At 28.3% G+C, this 13,386-nt stretch overlaps 1 protein-coding gene across 1 annotated transcript in view; it reads right to left on the bottom strand.

The window, feature by feature from the left end:
* Cdc27 (cell division cycle protein 27) overlaps positions 1–13,386 on the bottom strand; it is a 113,814-nt gene that overhangs the window by 49,814 nt on the left and 50,614 nt on the right. The window contains exons 5-7 of the mRNA XM_076457093.1: positions 8,317–8,375; positions 6,980–7,122; positions 1,269–1,519 (exon numbers count right to left, since the gene is read on the bottom strand). Of these exons, the coding sequence (XP_076313208.1) occupies positions 1,269–1,519; positions 6,980–7,122; positions 8,317–8,375 (453 nt within the window). The remainder of the gene's footprint in view (positions 1–1,268; positions 1,520–6,979; positions 7,123–8,316; positions 8,376–13,386) is intronic.

Genomic DNA, 13,386 nt, shown 5'->3' with positions numbered 1-13,386 from the left:
TCTGCATTTCAGTAAGTTTTAGGAATACAGCAAGAGAAATTAAGATTTTAAAACTTATGAATAAAATCTGTCATTTTAATGCATTATGATGCAAATACTTACCAGGGATTGCAATTTAAAAATATACAAATATTTAAGATTAAGTTACTAAGATGAACCATACAAGAATCTATCCACTTGATAACAAAACACAGACAAAAATATGCAATGCATTACAAATACACTATCATTTATTTATTATTACACTTTAATTTCACTTCAAATTTTCTTGTATTCTTAAATTTGTGTTACATTTTAATTAAACATATAACAACTGTTTTATCAATACAGTGCACATTATACAAGAGCCATTATTCCAGGCTGGTGAGTTTGACAGTTTTATATATCAGAAAAGATGTTCCATTTTGGTTTGTTTGGAATTTTGTGCAAAACTACTTGAGGGCTATTTGTACTAGCCATTCCTAATTTTTCACTGATAGACAAAAGGGAAGGCAACTGCTTAACACCACTCATTGCCAATTCTTTGGCTATTTCTTTTCTGACAAATAGTGGAGTTGGCCATTATATTATAATGTTCCCAAAGCTGAAAGGACAAGCATGTCTTTTGGCTCATCAGTATCTATAGTACATGTTTATACTTACTTGGACGCTCAAAAACTGATATACAGGAAAAAGAAATGTCTAAAATAAGCAATGTGGAGAGCAGATGCAGCATGTGATATAGAAAATTGAAGATATATATGTATCTTATGTATATGTTTGTTTTTCAAATTTTGAAGGATATTACAACTTACATAATAGTAAAATTTAATTTATTCACTATATTTTGATACTACCTTTATTGAGGTATATTGAAAATAAAGTTGTTTAATTATATTTTGAATGTAACATTGTAAAAGATTGTAATATCATACTGGTTAAGATTATGATGCTCATAAACTGAATAATGTTACAAAATAGTTGCTAAGGAAACCAACATGTATTCATAAATGTTTTTAAAAGAAAATAATACCACTACAACAGGACTTTAATGAAACCCACAGCCAACTGGTGATTTTTAACCTGAACAGCACCATCAGTAACATGTAAGTGACAACCATTAAATGAATATAATTTCAGTTTCTATGGCTAAAAGTGATTGGAATTCATGTGTTCTAATACATTTAATATGTATTAATAACTATGACAAGTGTGAAATAACAGGCAAAAATTTTTGTATATTTATGAGTTCACATTCTATTTCCACATATTTATAAAAAAGTACAAACTTTGGTGTCAGTGGTGTTTGAATCATGTTTCCTCCAAAAATATTCCTTCCCACACGAGAGAGTTTGCTGGATGATTTTCCTAGTGCAGCAGAAGTAACTGGAATCCAACTACTATTTTCAGGAGTAAGTACTTCTACATTGTTTGGCTCTGGACTAGTTCTTAAAAGAGCCAGAGGAGAGTGCACGTTCACCCCTGTCGAGGATGTGAGCATAGGCATGCTAGATATTTTAGTTGAAAGCTGACTAGTTTCCTGAAAGTATAAAGCTTTCTTTAATTTATATTCTAATTCTTTACTTTGAAAATCTATGATTATAAAAGAGGTCAGTTAAATATATACATTAAATGTTATTTCAAACATGATATGAAAAATGCATTATTAACCTACCATCAACACTGCTGATCTTTTCCTCACAAATACCTGACTAATCATAAATTTTTAGAGCAATCTATATTACATATTGAAAGACCTGAATAATTTCCTTTCAAAACCAACATACTTTGTGTTGTAAAAAATATTTCAAAAACATAATAAAAATATAAAATTTCAAGTTAGCTAAACCAAAACCATCAGTTTCGAACTTGAGAAAAAATATTTGCAAGTTTTAAGTCTGTTAATTAAATACTTTTTGCATATTTCATAATGTATTTTTATTACATAAACTAAAAAAATACTAAGACATGATCTCTCTCTCATTCAAGAGTGAATGTATATGGTTCCTTCTTTTTAAACACAATTAATTTTGCTCCTAAAATAATTATTACAGCAAATTATTTTTTTTCAATTATGAACATTAACTCAGAATACTAACACATCTTTCCTTTTGTCAAGGTAGTTTTCATGTCTGAAGTACAAAAGAAGCTATGCAAAACTTCAGTAAGACTGTCTGCATGTGCCTTGCCTTATGATAATATGTACTACATTGCATGCACTAAACTCAGTGTGCTTGCCTTGTGTCTAGCAAATTCAGAACCTTCTCTGTATTCAAAGTATGCAATTTGACAGATACATGTGTATTTTTGCTGTACCAGTTGTGTATTAACTGTACTATGTTGCATCCATGATGGCTGAAACACAAAATATGACTCAAGTATAATACAGAATTATACAGTCATGAAACTGAACAATATTATACAAAGAAATTCTTTATCATTTGTAGCAATGTCTCAATGTCAAGTTTATAATACGTTTTCACAGGATTTAAAATTGAAGCTAACATTATTTTAATTAATGTTGTAATAAATAAAAGCAGTAACAATTTATTTACATTTTTGTTTCAAGTTTGCAAAGGGAAACCAATGTCTGAATTTGAGGTAAACAAACCTAGTAATTTTCTGTGGCTTTAAATGCAATTAATTATCATTACTTACATTTTTTAATAATTAGCACATTCTCGAAAAAAACATTACAATACAATTGTTGAAAAGTAAACAATATTTGATATATTACTTATATACACCTATGAACACTCCAATAAGATTAGGTAAAATATGTGTTTACAAATGTATTATAAAATAGTAGAGAAACTGAGATCTAGCATATATTAAAAACCTATTATAAAATATGATTCCAATATCAGGTTCATATTTTTTGTTTAATTTTAATGTTTAAACAAAGAAAACTATATAACCAAATATTATACACTTAAGAGACTTTAAAAACAATGCAAAAGAAAACCAAAATCTTGTATCAATTAGAAACAAGTGTATGTGAAATTTTCATTTCATTTGTTTAAGAACTTCAGATAATCTTATAACAATATATGAACTAGCAAAAACATAGTGAAACTTACAACAAAGTTACTGTTTAGCAGCATCATACTTTACCACACAGTAGTCAACACAAAAGATTTTTTTTTAAAACAAGAATAGGATATATTCCTCAATCATTTGATTTCTTTTAATTGTGAGTTTGGGAATGCTTGATGTGAAATCGATGTGATAATAGGGTTAAAAAATTAACAGCTTTATGAGACATAATGTTTATCAGTATATATATAACCTCAAATCCAAACTTTGTTAAATATTTTATGTGAAAGTTACAATACAATTTAATTAAACCTAACAACTTTTTGATTTTTTAAAAATATTCTTATGTGGAAAAAGTAACCTTGCTAGCTTACTGTCCCTATGAACTATGAATGGTTAAGTTAGTAAGCCTAAGTAACTTATCAATCTCTTGTTATCTTAGTAAAAGAGCATTAATTTATCTAATATTTTAGCTATTTCTAGCACTGTCATTATATATATTAGATCTTAAACTTACTGAATAGCTATAAGGTTTACAATCAAACACCACATCAGATACATTATATATGTTTAAAACTACAAAATGTTTCAAATACTCAAGTATTACTTAACACAGTTGGGTCAGTTTTATTTATAACTGAATTAAATAATGCACTTTACTTTCACACAGCTAAAAAGGCTTTACATGTGAACTTTCCAAGGTATTTATGAGTAGAATTGAGTACCAGCTCTATAGAAGTTTTGAAAATGACATACCTTGTTAATGACATTCATTGTTAATTGTTTACATACACAGTCAAAGCTTTAATCTCTAAAATGTATTTAAATACAAACACTTTCACATAGTCATCAAAATTATTCTTACTACTCAACCAAATTGATAAACTTTCATAATGTCACTACCTTCTACATCTATACAGTAGCTAGTATACACAAGCCACAAGATCTTCAATGCAACTCTGTTCATGTTGCATGAATTAACTCTCAAACTAAAGGTCAGTCAAATTAATTAACCTGATAACCATTCTGTACTTGTTATAGTTTCCATACTATAACATTTAATACACTTTGTGCATCTTCAAAACATCTGTCAGACTTTTAGTAAATATTACATGTCTTTTGTAAGCAAAATATCAAATTTTTAAAGGAAATATTTTAATAAAGATTTAATATATATATATATATATATAAATCTAAATCAACCTTTTTTTTTCCTTTTTAGAATGCCTTCAGTTTGTGCAGTATAAAACATTTGTATTTTTAAATAGCTTTACACTTGTAACAGTATACATCAATTTATAGTTAAATTTTATTCTTTTATTGCCCTTTTAACTGTAACTTACACCATTGTAAGTTCTAATAAATATTTATTACAATTATTAACTTCACTTAACTTTAACTGACGTAAGTTTCCTATTTTTCTTTTTACTTCCTTTTACAAGAGTAAATAAAAAATACACATGAAAAACAACAGATAAAGTACTTACCTGTGTCTTTTTATGTTGTTGTTGATTTAACCAACGACCTCTTTATATGTATTCAAAATCTTTATAAATTTGATACTACTAAATTTTAGTATATTATGTATATTTTCACAAAACGTAGCAGACTTTCAGTAAACACGTGTCTTTCATGTATAAAAAGTAAAATTTTAAGTGAAGTATTTTAAATAAACAAAAAAAGATTTGCGTGTGAATACATCAAGTACTTATTTTGAATAGTCGATGTGCAAATGTTTAAAAACACTTTTCTCAAATTTCATTTAGTGTAATCTCTAAAACTTTCTAAATACACAAATATTTGTTTTTAGTGACTTTAAATTACATTATTTTCTCTACCCTAACTTTATACAAAGTTGTTGAATTTGACCTACCTCGTAACCACCAAAAGAAAACTAAATAAATCTAAATTATCTTTTTTTTCTTTCATAGAATGACTTCATATTGTGACATGAAACTACAATCATTTATCCTCATAACAGTATATATCTATTTACAATGAAATGTTATTGTTTTATTGCCCTTTGAATTGTGTCTATCCATTATTCTTGCCATTATAAAATGTGAATCACTTGGGAAATGTGGAGCTCACATTACATTATCAAATTATGTTACCTACAAGCTGCTTGCATGTGCCTCATGAAATATTTTATTACATTATTATTACTTATTTTACCTAATCCAAATAATAAATAAAGAATAAATAAGAAAAACAAGAAACAAAGTACTTTTTAGCTCTCAACTATCGAAGACACTAAGACCTATTTTCTTATGCCAATGGTAGTAATGCACAAAATAAATTTTATTTAATAAAATAATGCATAAAAGAGCATAGAATAATGAAGTACAAAAACAGAGAACTTCCTCTTAATATAATAACTTTTCTGGCTTTCTAACTATTCAACAACAGCTGTTACAAATTTCATCCAAGTTAGGTATCTTTCCCATGGGAACAAAGCTTATACTAACAGAGAAATTTGCAATTTTACATTCAGAAGACAATGTAATACAATATGTTATTTGACAGATGAAACCCTTGGCCTTCTATTGGTTGCAGATAATATGCAATTAAATACAAAAAAGAACTATTAATAAATCCTGAAAGAGAGGGTGTGACAAGAAGGGTTTGCCTTTCTATTTGATGACTCTGTAACCAAATGAAATTGAAGTTCATAAAACTTATCTGAGAAACAACAATTTTACAGTGAGTAATTTAAAAATGTATCTCAGAACGACTGATATGGGTATCAACACTTTCACTGATAAGGAGAGAATAATGTTTAGACCTTAATTTTTTTAAACTGAAGATGACCTAGGAAGGTCAAAATGTTTTTCTCTCCTTATCAGTAAAAGCGTTAATACCTATGCCAGCCATTCTGAAATACATTTTTAATTCAAATGGGTTTCTCATCATCAAGAAGTGAGTAATTTATGTTTAATTTTGTACTTATTGAAGGGTGATAATTAAAATAGAGAAGATGCCTTGAGAAAATGTGCTGTGTGCATCACACTAAGGGAAATTAAGGATTTTAAATACTTCTTTCAAAAAATTAAGACCTTAGAATCATTATTAGCTAAGGTTTTATGCAATACTAATTGGTGTAACATAAATAAAAATAAAATTCTAAATGTAAGTCTCTAAAACCTTGTGAAAAGTGGAGTAAGTTATGCCTGAAGAGATAGAGTTAAAGAAAAAGTGATTACTCTAATGTTGCATTAGAATTCAATGCTTATCTGCAGTGTTAGTTAGCTGAAGTGTCATTTGCACTTCCTAATACTAGGAAATTACAACAAAATAAATCCCAACAAGTAAACAAACACAACACTTAATGAATTTCAGGAAGTTATAAATATTCCAAATGGAATCCTGTCACTAAGTACCATACTCTGTTCATTATGTATATGATGTCATATCAAAGACTACTCCATTTGGTTTTCCACATATAAAGCAGACAACATACAATATTTCATATGGTTCAACTTTTGTTACACACTATGATACATAACTAGGGATATTTCTTGCTGAACTGTGTTGTAAACAATGCATTCTTCAGGTGTGCACTTTAGGTTTTCATCTGAAAAGCCAACAATACTCAACACTGCTGTATGATTTACTGTGCATATGTGATTGAACTCTTTAATGACATCGTCTCTTCCATGTTTTTTCCTTTTCATTAGAAGCTTTTCTTGCCAAGATTAGTAACTTGGTGTGTTAAATGTAATTTTAACTCTTCATAACTAGTATTCTTGATAATTTTGTTAAATTTCAATACTTGAAACAATTTAAGCAAAGGATATTTTAGTCTTGCATTTTATCCATTTAAGAAAGAATAACAATAGAGACTTTACAGTTTAAACATAAACACAGTTCATTGACTATTATTATAAAATACATTTATAATTACTCAAAAGTTAAGTAAAAATGAAGCATAAAAATACACCATTAAAACCCATAAAACTCTTACCTGCTGCACATCACAAGAAATATATGTATCTCCACTAGTATTTGATTTATTTATTAAGTTTACAATAGGATTGGAGCCATGACAGTAAGAGAAGTTGTCTAGGTTGGATATTGTAAATATCTTGGAAGGGTCTGGTTTTTCTCCTACAAAACATAAATATACATAAGCTGACTTTCAAATTTGTTTATGCAATTAAACATTAACACTGGACACACACATACACCAAAAATATTTCATGGACTAAAGTATTTACAAATCTACTTATTAATCTTGAAGTTCAAATATTAATAAAAACTTCAAAAGTATTTAAGTTTCAAATTCAACTAAACACTGAAAAGATAATGGAAGTTGCTAAAGTATAACTTATAACCAGCTTATAAAGAATAATATATATGTCCATTCAGTATAAGAACGTGAAACAAGAAAAATGTACAACTATTCACTTTGAACTACCAATCTGTAATCTTTACAAACATAAGAAGTAAGGACAGATATCAACATTATCTGAACATATCATCAGTGTGAAGATATTACTACTTGGCAAATGAGATCTAAAAAGTGATATCTTACGAGTCTTTTAACATAACTTGAGTTAATACAGTTCTCCTAGCTGAGCATTTACCATGTTAAAATACTTCTCCCTTTCCACCTGCCATGTACAATCTCTGCATACTACAGTTTTCATGAAAGAAAACTTGCTAAAAGTAATTACTTTCCAAACAAAGCATTTTTAAATTTCTTTGTATATAGTAATATATACACTTTGATATGTGACATTTGAAAATGTAAAATATATTTTTATTATTTTATGTTAATATAAAAACTAAACAGAGTTTTTGCAACAACTAAAAATCATTCATCTGTTGAAAAGTTTTCACTTCAGTATAATTCAAAAGCATTTTATCTTGAGTAGTCTCACAATTTTCTTACGAGATGTTATTGCCTTATTAGCTTAGATTTTCTTAATAAGCTGTGTTGTTATCTAGATACCTCTTTTATTAGTAAAATAAAACACATCAAAATATCAGGATTAAAATATAATATTTTTATTTTTATAAAAGCCTTCACTATCAGTGTGTTACATTACTGTACCAGCAGTATGAACACAAAAGTATTAAATATCACTTCATTTCATAGCTCTATGAGTAAATATCAGCTAAAAAGTACTGAACAACAGTTTTAACCTTAACAGCTTCAGATCGTATGTATTATATATGGTGTTACCTTATTTTAAATGCTGTGAAGTCAGTATGACATATACGGATAACAATAATTTTTATCAATCTGAAAATTTTCTTTCAAGTAGTTACAAGTGTTTGTAAACTAAATATACTTACCTAAACTAACCAATAATTCATACGATGCCCAAAGGAAAGGATTTAACTTTAAGCTTTTCCTGTAGAAAAAAACATAACATCAAAACTCCATTAACTTTAGTATACTACTGTTTTACTGGACATGTAAGTAGACATAGTTAAAATAAGATACAATACAAAAGATAATCATATTAATACAAGGAGGAAGATAATTTTTGTTTTTCAAATTATAATAAGGTAAATACCATACTTCTGTGGGATAATTAATTAGATAAGCAGCATACATAGCAGTTATATGAGCTGTTACTAAATTATATTTATAAATAAATTAAATACCTACATGTACATTGTGTGTGTGTGTGTGTATACTAGCAGAGACTCACAAAACATGTGCGGTCAAATTAATATTTTTATTGCAACAGTACAGCTTTAAAACATGGATGTTTAGAATAGTACAAAATACTGTAATCACAGGCACCAAAATCTACAAGTCCAAGTCAATACATGGTAGAGTTAAATCAACACTGTAACTTGTGCACATCTTTTGCTTTAATAAGTTAGGACTAAAATTTATAGTTCTTAATACTATCAACAAATAAAATTATATTGTTAATAATCACAAGCACTAAAAACTATTCACTAGTATTGGGTTCAAAATACTGCATCCTGGTTTGATATTTCTAGTCTGTTAGAACACTTTAGATAAATTACACAGAGGGTCCCTGAAGTAATTAGTGAGATAAATTTTTTATTTGACTCTTGTTATTAGAGTTCCTTGACTAACAAAATTGTAGACCCAGAGAAATTTAGTTCATAATCAGTTTAAAAAGATCTTGGTGAAAGCTAATTGTTTGTTGCAAAATAATTACCCAATAGAAGACCAGTTTTCAGTATTAAACTAGCCCAGTGGTTCCCAACCCTACAAAATTTTAATATGTTCTCGCACCCCCGGTTGAGAACCTCTGAAATAGTCAACAAATAGTGGGAGCATGTTATGTTTACTGTAGTCTCAATTGCAAGTTCAAGGTTAAAAGTTGTAATGTTGCAAGAAATGCAGATACTGTAGTTGTAGTCACAATAGGATTAGTCTTAAAGTTAAAAGTGAGCAGAAAAGAATAACTGTATAAAAATGTTTGAATTCAATTTAACAAGAACAAGAAAAATGTGAAGAGAAGCAGTATGATTAAGACACTTTATTGTTGTTAATGCAACCATTTTCAATATTTTAAATCATTCATAACAGATTTAGATATGATTGATCAAATGTGAAGAGAAGCAGTATGATTAAGACGCTTTATTGTTGTTAATGCAACCATTTTCAATATCTTAAATCATTCATAACAGATTTAGATATGATTGCTCAAATGTGAAGAGAAGCAGTATGATTAAGACACTTTATTGTTGTTAATGCAACCATTTTCAATATTTTAAATCATTCATAACAGATTTAGATATGATTGATCAAATGTGAAGAGAAGCAGTATAATTAAGACGCTTTATTGTTGTTAATGCAACCATTTTCAATATCTTAAATCATTCATAACAGATTTAGATATGATTGCTCAAATGTGAAGAGAAGCAGTATGATTAAGACACTTTATTGTTGTTAATGCAACCATTTTCAATATCTTAAATCATTCATAACAGATTTAGATATGATTGATCAAATGTGAAGAGAAGCAGTATGATTAAGACGCTTTATTGTTGTTAATGCAACCATTTTCAATATTTTAAATCATTCATAACAGATTTAGATATGATTGATCAAATGTGAAGAGAAGCAGTATGATTAAGACGCTTTATTGTTGTTAATGCAACCATTTTCAATATCTTAAATCATTCATAACAGATTTAGATATGACTGATCAAACCTCACATAAAAAGTCATGATATAATTAGAGAACATTTGCTATTGTTTCTACCAAGTGCACCGAGTGATCTATTTGTCATTAACATGTTGAAAATTTTTTACAGTGGAAACCAAGATTAAAATGAAATATTATTGAGCAAAGGTAGACTTGCTTTTGGAAAACTTTTCATCTTCACTAAAACAATATTTTGGTACTTTTATTCTGTTTTTTGGAGCAAATTTTTATGAGAAACTGGTCTATTAGATTTCCTCTTGTTCAAAGTTGCCAATTAAACATGAATATCCCCAAAAAAACTGACTAAAAGTTTAAAATTAAGAAGTAGTTAATTAATGGTAATTCTAAGGTTAAAATGTTAAAACCATAATTTAATGTAATTATACACTGAAACATTAGGTAGATCTACCGACTTCTCAAGTATTAGTTCTGCATAAGTGCTATACAGAAAATAATTGTTTGTATTATTTTTTTTTGCTATTAGTTATTTCAAATAACAGTATTACTAACCTCACTGACTTTCTAAATTTCCTTTGCTTAATAAAAGTTTTGGTTTAGTAAATATAAACACACTTCAGCAGTGAAACATGAATATTTAGTGAATCATAATACTCTACATTAAATAAAGTGATGCCATATATACCCGTAACAGTAATAAAATTAATTTAAATAATTGTAACTAGTATATAATATTTCAATTTAATTCTGTAAAATAAATATAAATTAATTTTCCATTTTTATTACTCAAGAACAAGTTTTAATGAACAAACTTTATATTAACATATAATGCTAAAGATGCACATGAAATCCATTTACAAATATTAAGTTTTCTGCTGTATTATAAGGAAATACAAATATATATATATATATACACAGACACACACACACGCATATGTACATGTATATATTAGTTGCGTTTTCTACTTATCTTTGTTTAAGAGTATACAGATGTGTGTATTAGAAAGCATCAATGGAAAACATAACTTTATAAAGAAAAAATACTAGCTTAAGTTTCTTTAATATAATTTTATGCAGGCTACATTCATTGGTAGGCCTAACTTAACAATTAATTTAATCATTTGCTTGCAGTGGTTAACAACAATCACACTAACTTACAAACTCAATGACTGATAGATAGACTCATTAATTTTATCTAATTAACTAAAACTCTTTAGCTTACACTGAACTGTTTCATAAATTTAACTCACTCCACCTAGCATTTTTATATTGTACTAGTACTTCTAAATGCTACAATCTACAGGAAGTTTTGAGATTCCACAGAGGCTTGAACTTTTAGAAAACTTCTTGATTTTAAATAATAATTACACCATTGAAAGAAACAACTCCCTCAGAGAACAAAATTTTAAAATAATCAAAATATAACCAATAGCAATATGTTGGGTATTTCTCAATCTGCAACTTATGAATTAAGATACTAAATAAGATTACAGCTACTACAGATGCCATTTCATAATTTTTCTGAGAGTGTGATATTTGGTGAACATAGATGAAATACAAAACTGCCTACTGTCAAAAAATGTAACTTATGAATTTGGATCCATTTTAACTGTTCAGGAAATACATCACAATAAAAGTTTACTTTAAAATAAAGTAACAAACAATGAAATATTTATCTTACAAACTGGTAAGCAAATATGACCAACTGTCATACATTACAGAATGAAAAACATTTTACAATTATGTCTAAATACTACTAAAAAATGGTGTTCATATTGGTTTCATTCTTGTCTAGATGAACTACATTCCTTACCATGACTAAAATCCAAAAATTACAAGCAATATTACTTTAAAAATACTAAAATAGGCTAAATTTGTATAATTTAATGAAAATATAGAGAAAAATGTTTTAAAGAAATTTAGTCTGTTTATAATTGACATAAACATAAAAGCACAGTGAATGTTTGAAATTTCCTAAATGCTACACTTATTCTGCATAAAAATATTTTTTGCCACAGATGTAATGTTAAATAGTTTTCAACCATTTTAAAATAAAATTAACATGAAATTATTTGGTGATAAGTCTTTTTAATGTAGGCCACTTTTCATACCCTCATTAGCTTTGCATATTTATAATAAACAACATGAACTTACTTGCAGCAATATTGAAATTATGTGAAAAAACTTACACCTGATGATAAAAAGTGTAATGAGATAAAAATAATTTTGAGTATGCAAACTTAAATTACTGGGCTAAGAGGTTACACTTAGACTTGCCTAAAATATACTTAGGTCCCTTATAAAATTACATTAAAAAGTAAAAAAATAACTCCCTCTTAAAAATGAAAATAGAAGGATAAAGCATAACTGCAGACCCTTTTAATGGAAGCAATACAAAAACACTATTGAAGATTTAACAGAAATGAATGGACTGACAGATGTTATCATTTTCCTAATCTTAAAATGCATTTCTAAAAGATATATCTTCACACAAAAATGCTATTTCCCTTGCACATCTGTCTGTGAGATTTGCATGCCTCTAGCCTTGGGCAAATTCTCACTTAAATTCACATGTACAAGTAAATTGCATTGGTGCATGATGATGTTATCATGTAAAGATAGCCTTCTACCAATGGGATGGCAACACAACACTGTGTACAGTAACACCTCCTATTCACTTTCACTTGTGATTACTTTATTCTCCGATCAGGCAAAGAAAATAAGATTCACAGGAAGTGAGTAGGTCAGGATTTATGTGTGTATTTTTCTTATAGCAAAGCCACATCTGGGTATCTGCTGAGCCCACCGAGGGGAATTGAACCCCTGATTTTAGCGTTGTAAATCCGTGGACTAGTGGGTGGCAGTCAGAATGTAAAAGTATCTACTGGAAATATATTTTCAGATTAGAAGTAGTTTACCTTTTCAGGCAGTAACTTAGCTCTACTCACAGAAATGCTAGAATCCCATGCTAAAGTGATGGAGAAGCTGGTGCAAAAATTTACCTAGATGATATAAAAGTTACCAAAGGGAAGCCCAGAGAATGTGACAACCACCAATAGCAATGGTTCCACAGAGTCAAACAAACAGTGAAATTCAACTTGTCTAGACCAGAGTATACTTTATGCCCTGAGAGAAAAAGGATAGAAAGGCAAAAAGAACCTGAAGAGTTGCATGGAATGACATCATATAATGATGACCAACTGAGCACCTGCACAAAAGTGGTCAATGAGCCGATGTATGTAGTGTGGTTAGTGTGCAATAAGACCAC

The sequence above is a fragment of the Tachypleus tridentatus genome, chromosome 9, assembly GCF_004210375.1.
Source record: "Tachypleus tridentatus isolate NWPU-2018 chromosome 9, ASM421037v1, whole genome shotgun sequence".
Taxonomy (NCBI): domain Eukaryota; kingdom Metazoa; phylum Arthropoda; class Merostomata; order Xiphosura; family Limulidae; genus Tachypleus; species Tachypleus tridentatus.
The sequence above is the reverse complement of the archived record's forward strand: the minus strand, read 5'-3'. Positions and strand labels throughout refer to the sequence as shown.